At 36.0% G+C, this 26,725-nt stretch overlaps 2 protein-coding genes across 3 annotated transcripts in view; both read right to left on the minus strand.

The window, feature by feature from the left end:
* Positions 1-180: 180 nt before the first annotated feature.
* LOC108723071 (uncharacterized) lies at positions 181-23,780 on the minus strand. Its single transcript, XM_018448549.1, has 16 exons — positions 21,035-23,780; positions 20,123-20,869; positions 18,618-19,939; positions 18,314-18,488; positions 17,456-18,250; positions 17,118-17,365; positions 14,642-16,772; positions 14,144-14,407; positions 12,615-14,029; positions 11,438-11,545; positions 10,933-11,238; positions 10,469-10,603; positions 2,949-9,076; positions 2,089-2,785; positions 1,678-1,977; positions 181-1,224 (listed from the first exon to the last, which is right to left on the minus strand). The coding sequence occupies exons 1-16, from the start codon at positions 23,778-23,780 to the stop codon at positions 181-183; spliced, it is 18,561 nt and encodes a 6,186-aa protein (XP_018304051.1).
* A 140-nt stretch (positions 23,781-23,920) lies between these two features.
* The window catches only part of Msp300 (Muscle-specific protein 300 kDa), a 59,373-nt gene continuing 56,568 nt past the window's right edge, over positions 23,921-26,725 (minus strand). For both annotated transcript variants that reach the window (XM_018448552.1, XM_018448553.1), the window contains 2 exons: positions 26,568-26,678; positions 23,921-24,494 (listed from right to left, as the gene is read on the minus strand). In XM_018448552.1, the coding sequence (XP_018304054.1) occupies positions 24,384-24,494; positions 26,568-26,678 (222 nt within the window). In that variant the 3' untranslated portion in view covers positions 23,921-24,383. The remainder of the gene's footprint in view (positions 24,495-26,567; positions 26,679-26,725) is intronic.

A 26,725-nucleotide genomic window follows, 5' to 3' on the forward strand; every position in this document is an offset into this window, starting at 1 on the left:
ATCATTTGTAAGCTACAAGGAAAGTTAGTTGAAAGTTTCGAGATTACGATCTATTTAAATTTTCTTGTCCAACTTAAACATGCATTTTCCTAATTAGTATCCATTCGCTCGTGGCGAATAATAAATGACATTAATGAACTCGTTGATATTCCGTAAAATCATTATAAGTCACTGATGATTTCATTGCTCAATATTATTACCATGAGTAAACTGCACTGCTCTACTTTTGCGCAAACTGATATAAACGTAAAGAAAAAAATAACTCACCTCGAGGCGCTCCGTGGCCTTCAACAATCTGTCGTAATCAACGGAGTCTTGGACGGTTAACAGTTCCATCATATAATCCGCTTCTTGAACGGATTGTTGCACCATTTCCAGCTGCCTCTCGAATCGTCGCCATAACTCCAGTCTATTCGTCAGCAACGATAGCAGATGCGCGCATCTGGATTCAAGTTCGGTGTGTACATCCTGTATATTAGACAAGTCTCTTTCTATGCCCACTGGCGACACCGTCACTCTCATGCCGGTTGGTAAATTATGCAGCATCTGTCTTAATGCCATTAGATCTTGCCAGAGGACAGCTAATTCGTTGGCGACAGATTGACAACGATTTACAGCTGCCGCTACCAGGTCGCTTTCTTGTCTTTCGCTACCTTCGCATTGATCCAATATCATCGATAATCTTTTGTGAGCCTTTCTAAAGCGACTTAATCCACGTTGTAGAGTCTGAATCTTTTCTCTGAGTAGCTGTGCCGAATCTAGTTCTTCGCTTATCTGTCCTTCTATGCAACGCGCCGATGATAATAAGATTCCGACTCTTTCACTCTCCGCCGCTGGTAAAAGACCTAATCTACCTATCTCGTTCTGGATCAAAGAGATTCTTTCGAATAATATAGTGAGTCTCTCGACGTATAAGTCTAATTCTTCCTCTGTCTTCAGCACTCCATGGAAACTATTGATGGTCATTCGTAATTCATTTAATTCCTTCTCGAGTAATTTTAGTTTCTCGTTCGACGAGATCTCGTCCGAGGAAATGCTGCGAGTGACATCTTGTTGAATTTCGTTGATCTTATCACTAATCTCATTCCAACGACCCTGCAACTCGTAGTGAAACTGTCGCTGCAACATTTCGTCCGACAGAGGTATAATTCGTAGAGCTTGCTCGAAGTAATTGTCCGCTTCGTTACGCGTATTATTGTGAACCTCAAATTGTGCTTTTAATTCCTGCAAGCGTAAAAAGATCGCTACAGAATTTAAGATGTTTAATCACTTGTGTAGTTATATCGGAAATTATAGTCGTATAGAAGCAAAATATCGTACACAGTTCTTTCTTGCAATATGCATTCAAATGAATTGTAGAATCCGGAATACATTAATTGCAGACTAAAATTTTTGTTATAAAAAAGTGAATGACGCAGCGATGACGATGACGATAAAAATGAAGCTGACGTTACGTAATACATAACACTTTCGTTCTCCAATTTTAATCGTACTAAAAATACGGCTCGCGTGAAAGAGAGAACATGTGCTTTCGATGGCACAAGGTCAAATGTGTTGGAAAAATGTGACCTAAATGCATGTACAAATACAGCTCACCGCTAAATATTTCTACTGAATTACTAACAAGTTATAAATGTATTTAACCAGAATCTAGACATAGATCGAAAGAACGCTCACCCAGAATTGACGCATAGAACTTCCTGATGGATCGTGTAATGTAGCAAGTTCCTTCTCGGCCATTGTTATCCAATGTTCTACGCGATTCGTTAGTATCTCTTGATTGTTCCAACTCTCTCTAAAAGCTAATAGTCTTTTTAGAGAGGATTCGATATTGTCTTGCAGCTTGACGATCACGTCTAGAGCTTCACCATATCGATCTTCAGGATCCTCGATGTTGATAAGATCACGAAGGCTACGTGCCACACCGAGTAAGTGAATTAATCGTGCATGATGAGTTGCTACATCCGATGATAGAGACTGAAATGTGATAAATTAATTATTAAAATTAAATACAGGATGTTCATACATCACAAATTCGTTAGTATAATTTGTAAGCCTTAATATAATAGTATTAATATAATTACTAACTTGATATAAAGAGATGTATTGATCATAGTCGGTCGAAGTCACCGTTTGAAGATCAGGAACTCGTTGATGTGCAACCTGGAGCCATCCTCTTTCTTCTTTTACACCCTGCTCGAGTAGCATCCATCGCGACGCCGCCAAAGCCATTTGTTGCGCTCTTGAAGCTGCCTGGTCGAGCAGCGCCGTTGCTTTACTATGTAGTTCTTCGTGCAAACCGGAGTGTTTGGCTCTGGTTTCAGGATCTAGATTGCCTTCCAACGATTCGAGAATCGCGCGACAGTGGTTTAGATTGACAAAAAATTTTCTGTGCTTCTGCATCTCCTCCTGGAGATGTTCCAGGCTTAGTGCGGATATTGGACTGTCCAGCAAATTTTCAGCGATTTCGATAATTTGCGCAAATTCTTGAAGAGTTTGCTCATATTCTTCGGCTAAAGCGAGCAATTGGAGAAGACGTTCTCGTTCGATACATATACTATGTTCGATGATCTTTGTCATCTCATGCGCTGCGTAAATTTCTTCGGGTATAATCTTGCCGGGATGATCGCTCAGTAATTCTCGAGTAGCATCGAGAAGACTACTTGTCTTCCACATATGACAGCGATTGGTATTGTCTAATTTATCGAGTTCCTGTAATTTCCATTGTGTGGAATACTCGCTTTCGATTATGTGATTGAGCTGTTTACGTTGTTCTTCGACTAATCTGTAACAAGAATTAATCATAGAAAAAAAGGAAAGGATTAAACTAAAATTACATTTATTCTTTATCACTTCTACTTTTATTTCTAGTCTCAGTGAAATATATTAAAAGATACGCTACAAAAATTTATTAAACAATTTATCAATATTTTTATGTAGTATCTTACCTATATACGTTATTAATGCTATTTAGAAATTCATCCCATCTTGCGAGTTGCCTATTAGCGTGTCTTTCTCCGTCAGTAGTAACATGCTCGATAATTTTCACCTGATGCTCAAGGGCATCTACACATTCTCGTAATTTCTCCCGTTCCTCTTTCGGATAGTTTTGCTCTAATTGCTTCCAGATATTATCGAGCTCACGGACACTTTCTTCTACATTATTCACCTCATCTTTCAATTCAATGAACGTTCTAGCGTCCTCGTGAGAAGGTCCAGTCGGACATTCTTTGTTTAGAAAGATTCGATATTCAATGGTTTCTAGCCAAGTTGAGATTGTTTCGACGACGGTAACGAGAGTTTCTTCGACAACTATGACATCGTTCTCTTGAACAGCATTTTTTAATTGCGCCAATTCTCTGCGAACATCCGACGAGCGTTCTTCCGCGAGTCTTTCTGTGGTGACTTCTTCTAGATGCGCGATATGCAAGATGTTACCTAAATGACTCGATTCGTTGGTATTCTGTAGATTCTTTACTCGGTCAGTTATTATTTTAGCTGCTTGCATCGTTTGCGTTCCCTGATGTTGCGGTTTAGCGCTATATCCCAAAGATTCCTTTAAAAGAAAAACCGCGGATAATGCTTGAGGAGACGATTCTTGGATAACAGGTTCTTTCCACAATTGCGGTTCTCTTTTTTCATATATTTCTGCTGGTGTTTCAGATATTACTTGGGCGTACGTCTGGATTTCCGTTCGCAATGATTTAATATTTTCTTTATTCAAAATAGGTTGCTCGATTTCTATGGGTGTCAATGGCTCTTCAGTTGTATCCATTGGCTCGGGCGACAACTGCATAGATGTGAACGATTTTTGCTGATCCGACAACATTAACAATGGTTCTACCATCGGTCTGTTAAGTGCAAATGTTTTTCGCACTGTTGCTACTTCAGGTACTATTGTTTCTGGAATGTATTTCGAGTCGATTACAGATGGATCACTCATCGATATAGGTACTATTTCCGAGGTAGTTGAAATATCTAAGGATGTATCCTTACCTTCTTCACGTCGATTCATTTTTTCTATCATAGTTTTTAATGCAGTGTCTTTCAATTTCACATCTGATTCGATCTGAGATGTTATCTGAGAAGGATATTCGGATGCCACTTCCTCCAATATATCATCATTTCCAATCAGAGATTGCTTGCTGATATGCTGTTTGGCAACATCGCAGTAAGACGGTTTCGCGACAGTATCTTGAGGTTCCATGGATTGTCTAAATGCGGATTCAAGCTCTGACTTGTCCTTGCTCGGTACAGTGATTTCCATAGTTTTATGCTTTCTCTTTCTTTTTTGCCGTTTTGATACCTTATTATCGTGCTCTGCGATTATGTCGTTACTGAGATCTTCGGCAATCGTAGTATCTTGCGAAGTATCGGTCGTTTCCTTGCTAACAGATGCAACACTATCGAGCGTGTCACTGGCGGATAGTTCTATAGTTGCGTGAACGTGGATTTCAAACGACGTATCCGAAGTATTATCCTTTTCTGACATAGAAGATGGCGTAGATTCTTTTGTTTGTATAATAGTCTCCGTTGGTTTTGGACGTTCTACCATCATAGATACTTCAGAAAATTCATGTTTTGTTTCTTTTTCGATGGGAGCTTTCATCTGTACGATATTTTCTGAGACCGTTGTAGGAATCTCTGATATCAGCTTATTTATAATTTCTACTGCTTTTACTTCCTCTATGGATTTCACAATTTCTGGTACTTGTACATCAGGTGCTGCTGGAGTTTTTTCTAAATCTATTTTTTCTTTCTTCGTCTCTTCTAAGGTGATTGGAACGGGCACTTTGCTCAGGTCTTCTGTTTCAACTATTTCCGTCTTAAAATCTTCCGTAGATACTTCAACAGTATGAGTGGGAATATGTGTTGTCTGTTGAGATACCGAGATTGTCTCAATTGGTTGTTTCTCTTCTTTTGGTGATGTTTGTGCACTGATCTCACATACTTCGGGAATATTTTGTATACTTTCATCAATTTGTGGTATCAATTCTTCTACCTTTATTTGTACCGAACTATCAGAAGTTTCAATTTTCTTTGGACTGATTTCTGATGTCTGTGATTCTTCCTCTGTAGTCTGTTTCATATCTTCAATGCTAGTTTGAGCAGATTCTTCACACACTTGTATAGGTTCCGGACTAACTATAGTTGGACTTGTTTGCATCATAGTCTCTTTGGTTTGCTCAGGCGATTTTGTTTGCATTTCAGATTCCTGCAACTCCACTTTTCGAGGACTCTCTTCAGGTGTCGTTTGTGTCTCCGTTGTTTCGGCAAGAACTTCTGGCTCTGCGATTGTTTGAGTATCTATATGCGAAACATCTGGTTGTTCCGGACTAGTCGGGGCACTCGTTTGCATATCTCTTTCGAAAGATTCTGGCACTTCAGACAACGTTTGAGTAGAAATTTCTTGCACAATAATTTGCTCTGCCACTAGTGGCGGAGTAGTCTGTTGCTCGACTTCTGTTACCGTATTTATTGCTGTTTGAGTTTCAGTTGCTATCATTGGAGATAATTCAACAGGTGAAGTTTGCATTTCCATGGAGTGAACATCAATTTCAGTCGTCTGTGCTTGAGAATCTTCCGTTTCCACTGCGGCAGGAATGATATCTTCTATTGGACTAGTTTGAATAGCGAACTCTTCCGTTGGCGTCGCTGTGGGTGTCATAGTTTGTACACCTGAATCTTCGACTTCCGGTGTTTCTTCCGCGATAGTTTGCGCGCTGAAATCAAGTCCAGGTTCTAAAAATGTTTGCGTCTCCATATGAGTCTCGTCAGTTTTAGCCGTTTGCATTTCTTTCTCCAAAGTGATCGGTACCGGCTCAGGGGAAGTTTGCATGAACGTAGAGAGACTTTTCTCTTCTTTTGGAGTAAGCGAAGTCGATACATCACACGTTTCTATAGCTGTTTGAGTATTCGCGTCATCTAACGTAGTTTTGCACTTACTTTCTTGTTGTATTGTTTCGACTTTAGTTTTTTTCACCTCATCTTCTGGCTTCGTTGTATCGTCTTTCATTTTCTCCTCTTCTATAATTCGACTATCTTCTTCTATCGTGATGTCCTCTTTTGTTTTATCTTTTGCGGTCATTTCTTTTACTTCAGAAATTTCTAAAGGAAGACTATTGTCTGTGAACGCCGCATCGTCGCTACTAGTCTTGGGCATGTAAGTCAAATCTTCATCTCGAAGCAGTCGAACCTTTTGCTTCTTCTTCTTTTTTCTTTTCTTCTTTATGCCATCTTCATTTTCCGGCGCGATCGACAATTCATCCATAGTTTTATCGTCCGGTTGATATCCATCGTTCTCTGCCATAATGCTGTCGTCTAAGCTTAGAGAGGATTCGGACTTGATAATATCTGCGACATCCGGTTGCGGTTGCTCACTAGCATGTTTGGACGAATTAGATGATGGAATATTGATCTCCATAGATTCGGCAATTGATGTAGCAATGGAAGTGCTAGAGTCTGTTTCTGCTGGCTTTTCCGAAGATTCTGATTTATCCTTGTGCCGTTTCTTTTTTCTACTTTTATGACTTGTAGTATCCGATTTACTCTTTTCTGGCGATTCGATGTAAACATCGACTTCTTTTTCTGCAGTACTTAATTGTAAAGTTTCCGTTTCTTTTTCAGCAGTGAGAAAGGCGGTGGTCTGCACAATTTTATCGTGTATCACTTTTGTCGTTTCCTTGTCCGCTGGAAGATTAATATCTACATCTTCTTTAACGATGCTATACGGGGCAATTTCGGGCCGCTCTGCCTGAGTTTTGATAGAAACTGATGGTTCCACTTCCTCATCTTCTTTACGCACCGACAGAGATATTTCAACCTTGTGAAATATTGGTTTGTATTCTGGTTTGAATGCTTCATCCCTAGAATTGTCTTTTCCCTCACTTATGAACAATTCTGGTGATATTTTTCGTTCTTTGGAAGATGTTCCCGCATCTTTCAATTTTAAAGTAGTTTTTTCCGCGTTTTTGTCAGGTTCAGAAATATCTAACTTACTTGTTAAAGCAATCGATCCGTTTCCTAGCTCCAATTTTTGAAGTGATGTTAAGGTTGTAACTTCTTTAGATGATTCAAGCGAGACCTCTCTTTTCGATTCTTCTTTCTCATCATACTCTTTCTCTAATACAATGACATTCGATACATCGATATTTTTATCTGCTTCTACAGTGCTGCTATCACCATGGTGCGTCTCTACTTCTACCGTGCCATTTTCTAGCTCGATACTGAGTGTTTCGTTCTTTACTGGTGCATCGTCAGACTTACAAGTAGCCTTGGTGACCACTGGTTCATCATCTGTTACGGCCGGCTCTAATGGAGATTTTACAGATTCCGATTGTACCATTGCAACATCTTCAACAGGAGTCTGCAAAACGGCAGATTGTTCAGCATCGATTAGTGCTTGATTATCGATCGCAAGTGTACTTGTGCCATTTACCTCAGTAGGAAAGTGCTTGTATTCTTGTTTGTCCATTTGCGATTTAATTTCTGTTCGTGCTACATTTTCGTCACTTTGTACAGTAGAAATACCTTCATCAGCTTGAATGCTAGCCAAATTTTCTTCTTGTGTTACATGCTCTTTCAAAGGAGAGAGCACTGCAGTTTGTGTAGAATCCGTTAATTTTATCTTAGAATCAGCTGTATCTGTTGTAGAATCTGCTATCTTTATCGTGGGTTCTTCTAACAACGTAGTTTCCTTTTTGCGATTTTCAGTATCCAATGTTTTAGTTTCCAAGATGTCATCTTTTTCCGCAATTGTTAGCGAAGTTTTTGTGATCTCCTCTGCTTTATCTCGACATACGCTCGTTATATCTTTAGCAAATGGTCCAAAAAATGGTCCTTGCATCGGAATTTCGGAGATATAAGACCCCATTGACATCTTTGATGTCGCTGCTTCCTGCTGCTCTATTGCCTTTTCCACTGGGAAAGTCTTTTGATTTTCGCTCTTAACTACGTTGATGCTGATATGCGGTATATCCTGCTCATCTATTTCTACTTCTTCGGGCTCTTCGATCACCTCTTCAATAGTGGTCTCTTTACCATCTACGATGGTAACTTTTCGGATGATTTTACGCGTTCGCTTGATCACCCGTCTTGTGACTTGTTGCACCACAGCATGAACGTTTGATGTCCTCGTTTGATACTCACCGCCCTCCATCAGTATCTTCTCCTCGACAGGCTGACAGCTGATATCTCCTATCTGACCTTGCGTCACCATGCGCGTGTAACGGGGTTCGGATTCGTACTCCTCCACATTGATACCTTCGACGGGCGCGCTTGTAGTAACTTTGCCGCCGTAAATCTGCCTTGTCGTAGTCTCGATGGTACCATCTGGTCTTGTCCTGGTCATGGTAACTTGTTGATCTTTCAACGCAGCCTCTGAGAAAGTTTGCATCATCGTCGGCGTATCTCCGACCGCTGTCGACAGCGTGGACACGCGCTGTTGTGTGGTTTGCCTGCTGGTGACTGTAGTACGTCGTAACTTTCTTACGATTATTCTCTTGGTGCCATCAGCGTCGACGACTACCTCGGTAGTGATGTCGTCTGGTTCGACCAGAATTGTCTCAAAGGATTGTGGCGCAGCGTGGACAATGTTTAGCTCGCTGGTTGCGCTATCGGTCTTTTTCGCGTCTTGATACTTCATATCGACAACGATGTCTTCGCTGGACAGAATACTGGATTGTTCCCGACGCGCTATTTCTTGATTAGAACTAGACGGCACGTATTTGGTCGCTATTTCGATTACATCATGATCGCCCGTTGTAGTTTTTAAAACCTTTATAGCTTCCTGCGTTTGAGCACTCTCGCTCGGCAATAAATCTTGTGATGTCTGCGTGGTGAGAGAATGGCACGTGGTTGACGACGGCATCTGCGTTGTAGACGTCTGTTTCGTGAGTTGTGTTTTTCTTTCGACAACGTCGTCGATTAATAAACTTTGACCTGTCTGTAAAGAAACGTCAGCTAAAGATGGCGGACCTCCTTCTATGGAGGAATGAATTGAGGGTGCTTCATCCAAAGTAGCATTATCTCTCTCTGTCGATTCGTCGTCAGCTTGAGCTTCCTCTTCACAGATCTCCTACGAGGATAATAATTTTGTTGAAATAATACACTAACATATACTTGTGGCATTATAGTTTAGATATTTATTACAAAGGTATTTGTATTTATTTTTGTATATGTTTCGAATTAATGAATACGTTCTTATATTTAAAATTATTGTTAATTATTTTAATTGTGAAAAATAAATGAAATATTAAGTTTATTTTTTCTTTTTAATTAGTATGTAACAATGGATAAATAATCGTTTATCTAACAAAAATTATTTCTGATAATACTTCTATCTAGTTTTTGTTATAAGAAACTATTTGCAACATGTTATAGCTTGTGATAATTAAATTATATATAACTATATATAAACTGTAACGTAAAAAAATTCAGTTATTTTTTATAATAAAGTTAATTATCACTAAGTATTGACACATTGCAATTGGATGATTTATATTTTTAATAAAAATAATATGAATAATATATGCACACATTTTAAAACAGTTTAGTTTAACGGTTTTATCTACCAGTATGTCGTATATATACATACTTAGAAATTATTATTTACGCGATATTATTTACGTTATTTATGTCAGACTAAATATGATACATAACTATCATATTTGACGCACAATAAAAGGAAGAGGGACAGGTATTAATGAGAATTTTCTTTAATTACATGAAATATTACAGCAATGTATTAACATTCCTTGATTACATGCAATGCCTATATTACATCCATCACCTTAAGATAAACGAAAATACATAATAATCACATGATACACAAATAATGTACAATGAACTAATAAGTAACGTACGGTGCATGATATCTATAGTGAAACGATGTGCATGATGGGAAGCGCATGTGTTTGTAGCAACGGTGAAGATAAAAAAAATATTCTCAAAATAATGTTTTGTACAATTAAACGATTTATATTCGTATAAGCATGCAAAAGTAAAATTGTTTTATTAAACTTGACTAGAATGTCTATTGCCGACAGTTGCGTTATTTATTGTCGCTTATTACAAAGCGTTCATTATCATCTAATTGACGTATATTACACGTTGTTTCCAGAATGACTATCCAAATTCAAAGGCACTATTTCAGACTCTTAGAGACTCAAGAGACTAAACAGTTTTGATGCAGATTCACGATATTTACGTGAAACATTAAATTTTACATATGATTATCAATTAATTTTATCCGTTACTCATAATTTTTTATCCGCTTTACAAAGCTTATCAGCTTTGTAATAATCGCAAGTTGCAAGCCTTTTATTTTCTATTCCCAGTACAGCGAAGCTTTGGCAAGTTCCAAAAATTAAAGATTTATTTTTTTCGAATTCTTTGTAATATCGTTTTAAGCAACCGAGCCACCATGAAGAGTAGTGATATTTGCGAAAGCCCCCGAAGCGTTGGATACCTGCTGCTTTCGTTGGAGACGGTCAATTACGTCCAAGAGGGCTTCCTTCAACGCTATCGCTAGCGCACTCACTTCTGGCAACGATTCGAGTTCTGAGACTTGATGTGCGCGACTCATTAATTCTTCCAGTAAAGCCTGCCCATTGTAACAAGTAAAAAAATCGGTATTATTTTGCGTGCAATGAATAACGTATTACACAATTATTTAATCAAATTAACTCTCGACCACATTAAGCTGATATTTATATATATATCTAATATAAAACTGATTTATGATTAGAAATAACGATTAACATTTGACTTTTTTAAGTAAAAGAATACGTATCCAATTTAATTGTTTTTCAAAGTTTTTAAAATTGTTGAATATAAAATATAAAAGTCCAAAATAGCAGATCTAATATAGCGAACGCAAAAAGTAAAATATCTTCAAATAATCTTCTATTAAAAATTTATATTGAAACAGACCTTGCTGGTATTAACTGAATGTTGCTCATGTAATTTTGATACGACATTTCTTAACCAAGTATCTGTCTCTTCGAGGAATAATTTATAAGTATGAATCTCTTGGCCACGTTTCTCTCGACTTTCTCGTGCTTGTTCCAGAGCTGTTCTCCCTTGTTCTGCTTGATCGAGAAGGGAAGTGATACGTGTATGAATTCCCGTCAAAGCTACCGAGAGTTTTTGAGATTCAATATCGGCAGGAATTTCTTGTAATCGCTTTTGAAGTTGCGTAGCATCCTCATCGTTGGCGCGAAGCTCTATTAATATAATCTAAAGAAGATAGAGAAAATTCTTTGAATCGTCTTTTTCGATATACTTTTACTGTATAAGAAAATTAATCTACTCGGATGATAACACGAATTTAATAAAAATTTTTTAATTTTCTTATTTTTTAACTTGCTTTAATTTTATTAAATTTTTAATGATTATATATATAGGTATACAATTTTTTCTCATTTAACATTCTTACCATAAGAGATGAAAGCATAGATTCTATACTATCTCGAGGCAAATAGCTCATCGTTCCTTCGAGATTCAAAAGTCTTGCTTGTAAAGAAGCGAGGCCTTCTTCGACATCCTAAAACATAAACGATCATTAGCAATTTTATCGTTGATTACGAGATTTATTACTACTTCAATCATGCCGTGCACATGACGGAATTCAATGAATTTTCACGCTGAATGTTAATCCTATTAACTGAAAACTCTTAAAACCTGTAAAAAAAGATGTTATCTGATATTGTATAAAATGACGTACTGCAAAATACAATAAAAGCACATTGATGAAAACAACTCCTTGAAGTCTGTTATGAAAGATGTTTAAACACTCGTTGCTATATATAAAGAGATAAATCCTCATCATGCAAATTGTCAGTACATTTCGGGATATCTCGTTAAAGTCCGAATGCAAAGACCTGTCACGTAAAGTTGCCAGCAACCAAAAGTAAAAAAAAAAACAGGAACACTGCGTATTAATTTATATTTTCTATGAGCTATTGATTTTCAATTATTCTGCATGAATTATTTCGTTGATATTTGATATTATCGCTCGTTTATCAATATATTACAAATTATGTAGCTATATATATGTATGTATATTGATATTTTAGTAAGCGTAATATATATTCTATTTAAGTAACAATACATATATACACAAAAAGCATATTTAGAAGCGGAATAAACATGCAAGTACTACAAACTATATTTTAAAAGAAAGATCATATTATCGCTATTTCATGCAAATGATATATTATACTAATTAATTTCATTTTGTTAAATGTATTTGTAAAAAATTAAATTATTTTGTGAGATTAGGACAAGTTTATAACAATAATAATAATAATAATAATAATAATTCGATAATAGCGAGTAGGGAGAGCAGCAACAACGATATATTTATGTATGTATGGGCTGTAATTGACGACACAAGAAAATCACACACATTGGATTCAGTATCGAACAAGAAAAAGAAAACGTAGTCGTTTTACAAAATGAGAGACAGAGAGAGCGAAAAACCAGTGGTAGACAATCCAGATAACTAAATACAACACGTATATATACATATAGATGTATATATACATATAGCAGCGGACTTGGTTCATATTTGACTAGAACAAGACCGAGCACGGCTGTGACGGTGATCGCACCTGGATCCTGCGTATCCTTTCAGCCTCGCCTTTAGCCGTCTCTCTCTCCACCTCCCCGTTCAGGCTGCACCGTTGCACAGATCTCTCCCTCGTCTCTTTACCTAAATGCAGTTTGGATTGTGGAAGGTGGACAAAGGTCGATGATTTGGTGCAAGTGCTAGGATGATTGGAACTTTGGAAACTGTTCGAAGAAGAGACAGGATATTCCCTCAGTGTTATTTCGGCGTTTGCAAGAGACTCCATGCACGATTCAGTCTGTGGATCCTGGGAGGGAGGGGATGATGACTGGACTTCATCTGGCAACGAGTTATCCAAAGATAAACTCGAATGTAATGTTGGATCCTCGATTGTGCCGAGTGGTAGATTATGATCTATTGTCCGCTCGCTCTCGCTCGATAGATAAGTGCTATAGTCGCTCCAGCTACATATGCCACCGGGTAAATCGGCTATCATACGCTCTGTCTGAGGTATACCCAGAAGGGAACATGAGTTCCCACAAGAATCCCACGACCTACTACCACCGCTACCACCACCCGAATTGTCGTCGTCGTCGTGGTCTTGGGAACGATCGTCGGAATCACGTTTACTATCGTGTGAGAGACTTTTTTTTGTATGTAAGGCTAAGTTCTCGAAATGATCACGCTCGGCTTCGTGATAGGGTCGTTTGTCAGGCCAAAAACCATCATCAATAGACAGGAACCATAAATTACACGAATCAGTTGTAAATTGTTCCTGTAGGAAGGATGTCGATGGAACGTGCTTTCGTCGATCGGGATTCAGAACTAAGATCTCATCCGCTATGTAGAACTGGACTTTAGATTTGGATGGCTCAATTAAAATATCAGAATTTTCTTGTTCGGTACTTGCAATGCACTTTAATTTATCCTCTTCGAATTTATCATCTTCGAAGGATTGTTGCACAGTTGAAGATAATTTATCTGACGGTAAAGAATGTTTTATAGCTGTATTTATCGAGTCACACGGTAACTCCGTTTGCATGCAAACATGATTAATTGGAGTTTCCGTTTCGGTTTCATCAACAGAGTCGTTTGTTTTATCTGATATCAATACTGATTCTATTTTGGTAATATCGTTGTTAATTGTATCATGCAGTTTCAAAATATCATCAAATTTAGATTCTTCTGTTTGAGGCAAGTCAATTTCAGTTTTTTCTGTCAAAATGTTATCAGCGGGTACTTCTTCGGCTTCAGGAACATTTTCATTTAATGCTTTAATATCTTCTTGCTTAATTGTTTCCGTGGCAATAGAGAAATGGTCTTTGTCAGTTACATTCTTTGGAGATTGTAAAATTTCAGTTAATTCATCGTTTAATATTTGATCTTTGACATTTTCTTCCTTAGTTTGCGTAATGTCGTATACTTCTGTGTCTTTAGATAAATTTACTTCAGTGTTTTCTGCAATGGATAGAGTTTCGATTTCTTTAGGCTCAGTTGTAAATGTAGTTGTAAAATTTTGAGATTTAATTTTATCATCTTGTTGTCGTTTTTCTTTTTTTGATTTGGATTTGCTTTTAGCTTTTTGTTTGTCTTTTAGCAAAGTTATATGTGGAAGTGAGGTTTCATTTTCGTTTACAGTTTCGAATTTCTCTAAAGGCTTCACAATTTCTTCTCTTTGTACAGATTGTATTTCAATTATCGACTCATCATCTATTTTATCTTTCGATGGTTCGATTTCTGTTATTTTAATGTTTTCAACAGTACTTATATTTTCAGATGAATCAGTAAATTTGCTCTGGGCAATTTTTACTTTTTTCTTTTGTTTACGTTTTTCTGCTTTTGAAAATTTATGAATTTCTTTTTCTTCCTTTATATTTTTTTCTATTTTTTCTAAATGAGATTCTTTACATGTCTCTGCATTTTTCGATTCGTCAACTATCATTTTCTGTTCAACACTTTCTTTTTCTGTAGTTTCCTTTTCTGTAGAAATCATAACTTGTTTAATATTTTCTTGTTTCTTAATTTTTTCTGCTGGAATTTCTTCATTTTCTAAGTACGTAAATATATTACATGTTATGTCTGTAGTAACTTCTTCAAGTTTTACTTCATCTAATTTTGGTTCTACTGGCAATTCTGTTTTCTTTTCTAAATCTCCAGCTATAACTGTCTTTTTAACTATATCAAAAGTACTTTCACTCAGTTGCTCAGTTACAAATTTTCCTTTTTTATTTTTCTTCTTTTTAGATTTCGCAGTATTGTCTTGATTTATAATCGGAAGTGCTGTTATATCCTTACATTTATTCTCTTGCGCATGCTCTGTATCTTTAATTAACTCTGTTTCTTTTATTGATTGATCTTCAATATTTTCTGATTGGATCTTATTATGTTCTGTTTTGTTGTCATTTGCAGATTTTTTATCTTCTTTTGGTTTTTCGATATGTTTTAATTCTTTGTGTTCCTTAATTTCAGATTGCTGTTTCATATAATTTTTACCAGCTTTATTCTTCGACTTAGTCTTTTTACCTTTAAGTGTTGCGCTTGATTCGGATTTTGTTTCTTGAATAATTTTATTCTCAACATGACTTTTATTTTCTGCAAACTGCATTTTGTTTTCATTGGAATCATTTTTCTGATTGTCTTTATCTCTGCTTTTAGATGATTTGGCATTTTCTTCTTTAATAATCTTTGTCAATTCGTCGCTCTCATCAACTGTCCTCTGTTCATTTTCAGTTTTCTGCACAGATTGCTTAATCTTATTTTCAATCTCTTCTTTAGCTTTAATATCTTCACTATTTTCAAATTTTATATCTAGTGTTTTTATTTCTTTGTTTGCGTATCTGTTATCTTGCCTAGCATTTCGTGAACGCGATCTAGAACGTCTAGAGCGTAACTCCTTCCGATTAACAAATTCTATAAAACCTTGTTCGTCCACCTGAACTAAATTCTCTATAGGTTCTTGTTTAGGAGCCTTCTCCACACAAATCTGGACCTGCATCGGAGGTTCTATATTTTGTTCTGGTTTAGGAAGACTTGGTTCGAGATTAATAATATCATTAACTTCATTCGATTCTACGGATTTTTTACCAACTATTGCAGCCCATGTATTTTCTGGTTTTACATATATTTCATTATCTTTCGTATTGATTGGGTTAACAGAGACAGCCATTGTTTCTTTTTCCACTTCTTCTACCCAAGGAATTGATTCTTCTTGGGAAGTGAGGTTTGTAATAACTGTTTGATAATCAGAAGATTGTACTACTATTTCATCTTGTTTGTTATCCTGTTCTAATGGATTTTGTAATTTTTCTGTAATAAAATCTTCGTGCATTTCATTTGAAATGGCTGTTTTTACATTGATCGCTGAATGATCCGTCTTTAATGGAATAGGTTTAACTGAGTACGTTTCTTCTTGAGAAATCTGAGGAGAAGTTCTTCGGGAGGAGGCTGTAACTTGCGCGTAAGATTTATTACTTTCTTTAAACTGTTTCAACGGTTCTGTGGATTTTTCCTCGATCGGTTTGATTTCATCCACCACTGTTGCCTTTAATTCTTCGATGACATTTTTGCTTGTTTGATTTTCTAATGAAGGTAAGTGCGTTGTGAGTGTTTCTTCTTTTGATGGAATTTTGCATGAATCATACTCAGTCGGCGCTTGTGGTTGTTCTATGACATTTGTGACATTATCATTTGTATCTTGAGTAATAGCGGACGTTTGAGTGTTTAAAAAGTCATCTTTTGAAGCAACAGTTGTTTCTGTTATACCTCTTGTACCAACAATGGCTGCCCACGATTTAGCATTCGGATTTAATCGACTGTCATATTTAGGCATGTGACCCTTTGAATCTTGTTGGTTTTCCACAAATGATGGTTCTTCAAATACATCCGATTCTGTCGCTTTAGAGAGAACAATATTGTCATCTTTATTTAAGTTACCCTCACATTTCACCAATGCTGATTTCTCTTTAAGGATAACTTCAGATTTCTGGTTTTGTTTTTTGGATTTTTTGGATTTCGACTTACGTTCTTCACGTTTCTCACATTCTTCTTTATCTTTGTGCGATTCAATCTGTTGTTTGTCTACTATCAAAGATTGCTCTGCTTCTTTTGTTTCACAATCACTTTTATTTTCCAATTTACGTTCTTCTAAATTACTTTGTAACGATAAATCGTCTTTACTGACGTCTGTTTTAATGTCGTCACTCTGCTTGTTTGTAGTTTTAGTCTTCGTTTGATCTTTAGTTTTTGTAATTTTAACATGTTTTGATTCTTTCTTTTTCCTCGGTTGATTTTTTGTTTTATCGCTTTGCTTTTCGTCCATAGCCGTTTTATTTTGAATATCTTTTATGCTAGTATGATATTCATCTTTTACAGCAATTTCTGTTGGAGATGTATTATTTAAAATTTCAGTTTTTTGTTCTTTGATCTCAATGTCTTCTTCATGTTTCTCAATTGCATTTTTCTCTTTAATTTCTTCTGGTTTTTCAATTATTGCTTCTTTTTCAATTTTTTCTTGTTGCTCTTCAATAATTAATTCTTTCTGCTCAACCTCGTCTTCTTGTTTTTCAATTATTGATTTTTTCTTTTTTATTTCTTTTTCCTCGATTTGTTGTTTAGTTTTTGCTTCTTTTATTTCAACGTCTTCTTCCCTTTTTTTAATTTGGCTATCTTTTATTGTTTCTGTTTCCAACTCATCAAAATCATCATCAATTATTATTTCTTCCTCAAGAAGAGCCATCCAAGTATCATCAGATTCTAGATGTACAGACGATATCTTTGCTGGTGTTTCTTTAATTTCTTGATTAGTTTCAATATTATTTTTTATATCAGTTTTGTTTTCTTGAATATTTGTATTTATTATTGTTCCAGCATCTGTCAACTGATTACTGATTTTTTCGGTGGATAGTTCAACGGAGACATTTAATTCAGAATCTGATTGTGGTATTGAATCATTAGTAATACTAATTAAATCTTTTACATTATTATTAAATTGCGTATTATTAGCAGATGTGCTAACTAAAATTATAGTTGGTTCCCGAATTTCTTCAATTGATTCTATGCACGATGGAATTTCTACTTCAGAAATATTTTCGGATAATTGTTTTTCTCGTATCTGTATTTCATTTGTTCGATCTTGGCTTTCAACATCTATCAATTTTGTATCTACCGTTTTATTAATTGTATTTTCTTCTGAATTAAATGTATCATCAAAATCGTCCTCAATCATCATTGGCTCATCCAAAATACTCATCCAAGAATCATCTGAAACTAAATGTACAGATTGCTGTAAATCTTTCGATTTTTTATCTTTATCTTCACTATCATTTGTTTCGATTGCTTTAAGTTTCTCTACAATCGCAATTGTATCCTTTGTAGAGTCAGATACTACATTTACAGCTTCCTTTTCGTCAACAGTTTGTTTCTCTCTTCCTATTGCAGTTTTTACAGATACTTCAGAATCATCAGAAGAAATAGATACAGATTTTTCAGGCATCAATTTCATTTTAATCCATTGCGACTCAAATTCGTAAAAACTGGTAATCGGATATTTTGGCGCTTCTATGATGAAAGCATGTCTTCTGTAATTGCTTTCATTCATTTCTTGGTTCGATGATTTAACATCGATCGGTTTCATCACCGAGTCTTGTACGATTCTTTCTATGCTTTCTGGTCTTGTATGAACTGCAACAACAGGTTGTACTTTTTTTACTGTTTTGACAACTTTAAAATAACGGTAAAAATTACTTTCTGCATGATTGTAAGCATGGCGATCCATTGCATAAGGTTTAATAAGATCCAATAAATGTTCAGGAACTATTTTCTTCTTTATTTTAGAACTTTCAGGTATTTCTTTATTTTTTATTTTTCTGGTTGTGTGTTCACATTCCATCGCAAATTCTGTTTTTCCATCTACCTCTTCCTGAATATTGTTAGCTATTGTATTAGCAACATCGACCTCATTTTCATTTATACATTTATCTTTTTCAATTAAAATATTTGAATCAGCTTGACTAGTTTCATCATTTAATATAATATGATTATTTTTAACTGAATTATCAATATTTTGGCCTTCTATAATATTGTCATTTTGTAAAATAGTATCAACAGCAATAATTCCTGATGTCGTTGTTATAACAGTATTCTCCTTTTTATTATCATTCTCTAGTTTTTCTTCAGGAACTTCTACCTTTAATTGATTTCCCAATTTTTTCATATCATTTAATTGAGCAATAACTTCTCCTTCCTTCTCTTCGAATGGAGTCATTGGCGGGGACTTCTTTGACATATCGCGACTTTCTGAAGTGCTCGAACAAACCCTTCTCCTATCTCGCACGCTACTGAATAGGGCCATTTCGTCGGATATCACAATGTTCTCGGTGGAAATCGCGGAAGTTAAACCTACTTTTTGAGAAATCGCTGCCTGATCCGATTGCATACTAACGAGAGAATCATTTGATACCCTAGCGTAAGTAGTAGTAAGACTAGCCTCTACAGTTTCAGGACGCAAAGTGATTAACTCGGTAACTTTGGAACCTACAATTTTGGGAAGGGGTATGTTTTCTATTATTTCTACCGATTTAACGGACTTGACATCGGGTGGCTTGACTTTTACCGATCCTGGAACGCTGGTGGTAGTCGTTACGGTAGTAATCATTTTCTCTATAATCAAAGCCTTCCCCGTCGAAAATGGTTGTTCGGATTCTAAATTATTATGTGTCTCATCTGTGTATTTTTCATATACTTGAGCTTTGTTGATCGAATCACTTGAAACATTAGAATCAAATTCAGTTTCAGCTTCATTCTTTTTCGGCGATTCTTTCGTCTTTTCGTTATCAACATTATCAATTTTCGCAAGAGATAGATTTGTAAGCTTTGGGGTTTCTCCTTTCTTCGTTGAATCATCCTTGAAAACAATTTCCTCTTGGAACTTATCGTAAAAAGACTGTTTCATTTGTTCAGCTGTATGTGTAGGAGATAGGCGTTCTTTTTTCTTCATACGTTTCGACATCTTTTCCTTGGATGCGTCTTTCGATTTTTTAATATCCTGCTCTTTTAGTAGGGAATTCTTGTCATTTATATCGGTCTTAACGTCTTCGTTTTCAATAATTGTTTCTTTATGGTGATTAAGTTTCCCATTTTTAATATTCTGATATTTTTTTTCCATGTCCGAAACGGTATTACTTATTTCTGAAGAAACTTCAGATTCTTTAGGGAGTGTTTCTGTAGAAATAATTTCGACATTCTTATGTACTGTAGAAATAGGCAAATCCGTCTCAGGTAATGTTGTAGGTTTTTCAGTTGATTTATTAACTTGGCCGAGTACTCTATCTTCTCTTTCGTCTATTTTAACGCCGTAGTTATTTTCAGTGTCTGTTTTTGATTGAATAATACAGCTGTTATTAAGTACTGATACATGTTGTTCAGTCAAATTCGTTTTTTCCGAAAATTGCTCTTGGATGACAGTTTCTTTCGAAGGTGGAATTAAAAATTCGATATTAAGTTCATCTTTCTTTTTATCAGTTTTATTTTCGCTATGCTGTGGTATTTCAATACGATTTTCTTTTCTTTTATCTTGAAAATTAGATTTTGCTTTTTCGGATTTTTTCTGTTTCGTTGTTTTTATCTGACATTTCTCTACTTCTGGTTTTTTAATTTTTTCAATTATTTTTGTATTATTATTAATTGCTTCTTTATCATCTATTGTACTGATCTCTAAATTTTCTGTTGTGAAGCTTTCAATTTCTAATTTAGCATTTGTTTGATGCTCTGTTTCTTTGCTTTCTTTAACTTCAGCTGAATCATATGTTTTATCAGTTTTATCAATTTGTACAATTTCTTGTGCTATTTGTTGAACTGTTTTAGGCAATAAGATTTCTTTTGAAGTTTTCTCAACTACTGTTGCTTCTGCAATTTTAGCTTCGATCATTTGTTCTGATTTTGGAACAACGTCATATTTTTCTGTACCATTTAAATTCATTTTAATTTCATCCAAAACTTTGCTTGTTGAAATTACAGATGACGGATCAATTATGGCCTCAGATTTTATTTTATTTTTAGAGGCCTTGTCTTTCTTTCGAGGATTGGTTTTACTTTTTTTGCTTTCGTTTACATCGCTAGCGATTTTTGTAATATTAAGCGGCTTTGATTCGGAATCTTTTGTTTCAATATCAATTAGTGGTTTAATTGATTTCAAAGATTTGTCTTCAATTATTTCTTTAGTACTGATTTCAAGCTTTTCTTGATTTATGTTACTATCTTCAGCTTCCAACTTCAGCTCTTTTGACTTTGTCTTATTCTTTTCTTTTTTTGAAGCATCTTTATGTTTTTTTGTATTTTCAATCTTTGTAGACATATTTGTCTTTTCATTTGTACCTTCCAACTCGATTTTTTGAGTAACTAATAATTTTACGTCTTTTGTTACATTATTTTCATCGACTATATTTATTTTATCCTTTTTATTATTACTTAGAACATCCGATTGATATTGCATTTTATTTTCTGAAGACTCTTCGTTTTGTTCTTTGGTTTTTGTATCTTTATCAATTTTGTTCTTACATTTCGTTACATTGTCGGGTTTGTTAGAATTAATGTGGCTATTGTTGTCGATTTGCAATTGATCTTTCGACATTTCTTTGATAATATCTTTTTGGACTTCCTCTTCATTTTTGGAATCTGAAACTTTTGCATCCTTCGTATCTTTTTTATCTTCCACGTTATCTTTTAAAATATTTTTATCGCTTGCTTTGATTTTACTTGACAATATAGCGTGTTCCATAGATATAGTTTCTTTTATTCTTGTTGCTTCCTTAGATTTTCTTGATTTTCTGGACTTTTCACCAGATTTGTTTTGTTTCTTATCAACTTCGTCGTTATGTTTTTCTATCGTCTCATTAACGGAATCTTGAGGTTTGATTTCTTTATTCTGCTCTTTAAGCTTGTCTTTCTGAGATCTTATTTTTTGTTTATCCATATCCTCAATCTCTTTAAGAGCTTTGTCAATTTCATCTCCTACTGACTTATCTATTTTCTTTTTCTTTTGTCTTCGTTTCTTTTCTTGCGATGGATTTGTGTCTAAATCAACTGCTGGCTGTTCTTGCTGCACTAGTTTTTCCTCTTTTTGCATTGGGCTATCGCTGATTTTATCAAGAAAAGATTCATCTTGCGTTTCCAATTGCTTCGGCGGAGTTAATTTTTCGTTCTTTTGTTTCTCCTTTGGTTTATCGATAGGCTTTCGAGATTTTTTCTCATCCGTCTGTTTAATTTTGTCGTTCGAGTGCTGTTGCCTCTTCCTGACCTCTCGTTTCTTCATCGTGTCCCAATCGTTTTCTTTGGATTGTTTAGATTGCTCAGACGTAACCGCGAATGATTGCGACTCTTGCTTGAATTTCGGTTCCTGCAATGGTGACAATTCGCGAGATGGTAACTCGAGTGACTCTTTTGGCGAATCAGAACGTTCCTTACTTTGATAATTTGCGGCTGCTGATTCGCTAACGATGCGTGTCGAAGTAACACGTGGACTGAGTCCGTGCGAAAGTATTTGTGCGTATGAAAAGGTTTGCCCTTTGGTTTCCATATTATTCAATGATGACGCATTCCTTCCTTCTGTTTTATTCGTTGTGGAAGTTTCTACATTTGAGATATTTACAGATTTTTGCTGTTCAGGCTTATCGATAAGTTCAGTCGCACTCACGTCTTTAGGAACTTCAGATTGTCTAATTATTGACACCTCAACAGGCTTCTCCATCACTATCGCAGTTGTATGTCTCATATCATCAACGGGTTGCTGCATCGGAGTCTGCTGATAAATATCCGATGCCGAAAGATATGCGGTTTGCGCAACGTAATGTTCTGGCGCGTAAGCTAAAGAACTGTTATCATAAGGATTCAAGCTTATTTGATCGAGTTGCTGTACTTGCTGATGATGACCGGACGGCGCGTAAACGTACGAACTTACTGGATACGTTCCGAGATGAGACCCGATAAAACCTACCAATTCCGGCATCGTCTCCGGTATCATATAATCGTAGATCTCCGTCGGTTGCTGTTGTCTTGGCACGTTCTCATAAGATTTCACATGTTGCAGTACATTGTAATCTTGCAAGGACTCATCGGTCCAATTAGTCGGTTCAGATTCGGTGTAATTTTGATCCTCTGCTTTCTCTGTGGAAATTTCAGGTTGACAGTAAGTCTCTGCGATTTGCATGTTTTCCGCCTGTATTTCTTGCGTCGGTACAATTTGCTGGACTGTAACTTCAACAATTTGCTGGTCTGTAACTTGTTGAGACTTTTTAACGTTTGCGATATCTTGTTCCGTGATTTCTTCCACGCGAGGAACTTCCATTCGATTCCGTCGAGATTCTTCGGATAAAGAAACCATTTTTTGTCTAGGTGGTTGCGCCGGAGCAGTGTTAATCTGCATTGTCTGTATACATCCACGAAGAATGTCAGCATAGGAAGTAGAACCGGGAACCCACATGGGACTGGGCGAACGACCTCTTCGTTCTTCATACGGTGCTAGAGAGTTCTTCACGGGCTCCGTTTGCGTTTCTTGCCTGGAATTCGCGCCAGGTCCAAGATTATCACGTCTGTCGATTTCTCCTTCTTGATCCGCTATTATTTTGGGGTCTTTCACTTTGGATGAGTTTATTTTGCGTGTAGGCGATCGTCCTCGACGTGGCATGGATGATTCGACTTCGGGTACAGCTTGATGACATTCTTCCACATCGATTGTGCTTCGATCATCTGTTGTTGGCACGTGTGTCTCGGTTTGTAATTGCGATTTTGATTTATTTATGTTCGTGTCATTTTTAGGAATTTGCATCTTTGAGATTTGTGCCTCGTCCAACGAAAGAGAATGTTCCATAGTCAATTTTTGAGCTTGCATAACCACAGGTCGTAATACTTGTGCGGTCATGGTAGGAGGAGTGACTTCTCGTTGGTGTCTATATGGGCTACAATTTCTCGAGCTTGGACTATTGGTACGTCCTGCTGCAATATCGGCATACGAGGCTTGGCCTATGAACCGGTAGTCGTTGGTGGGTACGTAGTATGGATCCACCTCGTGTATCTGATCCACCAGTGTCTTGCTGCGTTGCTTCCAATCCTCCACCCGTTGTTGCAGGCTCTGCTTTATCCACCGCGGAAGGTCAGCCAAGGCACAGCAATGGAATACACATACTATGTCAATTTTGAGGAGTTTCTTTACATTCATCGTGGGATGGGGGGAGGCGATATTATTTTTAAAGCCAAGGTTTTTATTTGAGCAAATCGCATTAGAGTATATCGAAAACCTCTCTGTGTGTACATAAGTAAAATGAGTGGATTTCGTGAATGAATGTACTTGAACATCGATTGACAGTAAACGAATTTTTTATTTTCCTTATTCAATCACATCGTATGGCTATTTAAGCACAGATATTTAGGTCAAGAGACGCGCGCTCATATATGGTAATATAATCACATCTATAATCTCGTAGAGTGATATCTATTAGAAAATCAATGTTCGATAAAAATTTACTTAGAAAAATTACGTGGTACTAAACTAAGTCGTTTGATCTTATCGAAAAACGTTGACGATGAAGGTGAGACAGTGGATTTCATTTTATATTTATTCTATCTCGCCTTTATCGTTAATGTTTCCTTCAATCAGGTTTTGCATGTGTAATTTGACACGAGGCGGCTATCATCGTCGTTATTCATTGACAATAGCGAATAAGAATTATAGAACCGAAAACAGATGAGAAAAATAACTTATTCATGAAGTGAATAACGACGACGAAAGCCGGATTTGTTCAACGGGGGTAGGTCTCTATTGTCATGGGTCCAAGGGCTCTAAGTCTGGTGTGCCTCGTTGTACGAGTAGTTTAGATCTCTCGGTGCGCGCCTGGATTTTACTTTGCAAGGATTTGATTTTCTCGCGATAAATCTAACCGCATACAGAATCACAAATCGAGAGCGTTAACACGTCGAACGAGCGAGAGGAACGGAATGAGAATAGTGAGGTTTTAATAATGAAGCAGACATTAAGTAAGAAGGAAGAGCGCAGAATACGAAAAAGTCATGATGAATAACGAACGAAATGGTAACGATTTCCGTAATAACGTCGATGTAAATGATGATGATTAAGAGGAAGATAATCGTCGAAATACGATAACGATGGAAATAGCGAGGATAGTGACAGATAAAGAAGCACAGGTAATCGTTGGAAATGAGGTATAAAGGAATAAAAGGGATACATCAAAGAAAAATTCATAAATGAAACAACTGGTAAAGAAATGAATGCGATAAAATAAGAAAAAAATAGATATAATAAATAAACGAAAATTAATGCATAAGAAAATAATTGTAGCATTTCATTTGTGTGTCTCGCATGGTCTCGACACGCATGGTCTTGACATCGGAGGTCACTTGATTTTCCTATGGCTTTTACAGCTATATGATTGTTTGTCTGAATTACGAAAGTCTAACATAAAGATCCAAAGATCACGTAAGGGATGCGTACGTGTGAACGGTGCATGACACGCTTTACGTGAATGTGCGGCAGTACTTCGCGTTTTGCTACGTGGTCTTTCATTCTAGAACGTAAGGCATATGTGCGTGATTGCTTATTACGTAACATACACGCGCGCACACATGAATAGAGATATAAATGTAAAGAGAAAGATACGCATGTATTGTAATACACATATACGTGTGAGAGTATATATACGAAGATGTAGCGATATACACGCGTGACAAGTGAAACAGTTAAACGATAAAAAACCAGAAAAAGAAACACAAAAAACAAGCAAAATCAAGTAATCCCCTTCAGAAATGATAGTACAAAAGTTTTGCAAGATTAAATGATCTTAAGAACTAGGATTCGAGGAGGAGAATATACGTGTGTACCTTGGTGAGAAAAGGAAAACGGATCAACATAGTTAGAACATGATACCAACCAGTACCCTGTAAGCGGTGTACCACCATGATGAACACGAAACCAAAAACTTTCGAGATTCGATTTCGTACAATTCGCAAATATCATTTATCTTACAAACAAGAAAAAGAATAGAATATAAACATTTATTTTAAATTTATTATTGATCCACATTGTGTCTGTTGTAAAAAGTATAAATGGTTTTAGTAAATGTTAGCAGATGATGTAATTATTAAACAATAAAAAAGTTTACAAAATCTTGAGTAAAATTTGAATTTATCTGTTCGATAATTCAATTTAAACCTGAAAATCAACGCGGCGTAAATAACGTGCAATTAAAAAATAGCCGTATTTAATTAACAAATTACGTAAATTCTCGAAAATAATATCGATATTTAATGAACTTTTGACGCATGAAAATACAAAAATAAGATTCGCACGTAAAAGAGAAGGATATAGGATAAAAGATAGGTATATGATATATAAACAGTGCAAGAAACATCTTGAATAGTCGTTTTGACAATTGCAACTACTTTTAAAATAAATATATAATTATATATATAATTTATTAATAATATCTAATTTAAGAAGATGTTTCCATTCGTATTTATACATGTAGTTATTGGCCATTTCTTAATTCTTCATTTCATATAGTAAACAAATTAATTTTATCCGTTAATATTCCAAATTAATGACATTTTTTTAAAAATATATTAAAGAATAATTTTTATTTTGTCTTTTGATATAGCTAAGGGTAAAAATGGCAAATAACTCAAAAGTTAATCCTAGTTATATGTGGTTAATAGTGGCTCCATCGACGGTTAGTTATAAATCATGTGCGTTCTAATTATGCGAGTATTATACTCAAATGAGAAGAGAGATTTATATAATTGCGCCCAAAAACGCAGAAAACTACCCCCGACAATTGCGCGCAAAAATCTACCCCACCTTCAAAGGGGAAAACAAACGCGTTCTTTCTTGGTGGTGGTTTTAGTTGGTATCGAGCAAATGCAAAAATCAATTGCTGCTTCAGCGCGCTTGTGCAGGTAATAAGAAAGTTAAGGAAAGAAGGACTGTGCCTACCTGTTGCTCTTGAAGAGCTTTTTCTCGATCATTCGGCATATACGTCGGGCTGAGTACCGTCCTCAATTGCTGCTCCACCTGCACAATGTGTTGTCTCAACTGTTGAATTTCCTGAAACGAAACAAGATAATCTCGCTCGATATGGAAAAAAAATTGTA

This window comes from Mycetomoellerius zeteki, unplaced genomic scaffold, assembly GCF_001594055.1.
Source record: "Mycetomoellerius zeteki isolate Tzet28-1 unplaced genomic scaffold, Tzet1.0 scaffold223, whole genome shotgun sequence".
Classification (NCBI taxonomy): Eukaryota; Metazoa; Arthropoda; class Insecta; order Hymenoptera; family Formicidae; genus Mycetomoellerius; species Mycetomoellerius zeteki.

Coding starts and splice junctions, on each gene's coding strand:
- LOC108723071 (XM_018448549.1), bottom strand. CDS start 23,780: ATGAATGTAAAGAAACTCCTCAAAATTGACATAGTATGTGTATTCCAT. Junction 16,773..17,117: donor TTGAAAAACAAGAAGACGAG/GTTGAGCAGAAA, acceptor ACAAACAAGCAG/AGTGACGACATTAAAACAGA. Junction 1,978..2,088: donor AATACATCTCTTTATATCAA/GTTAGTAATTAT, acceptor ATCACATTTCAG/TCTCTATCATCGGATGTAGC.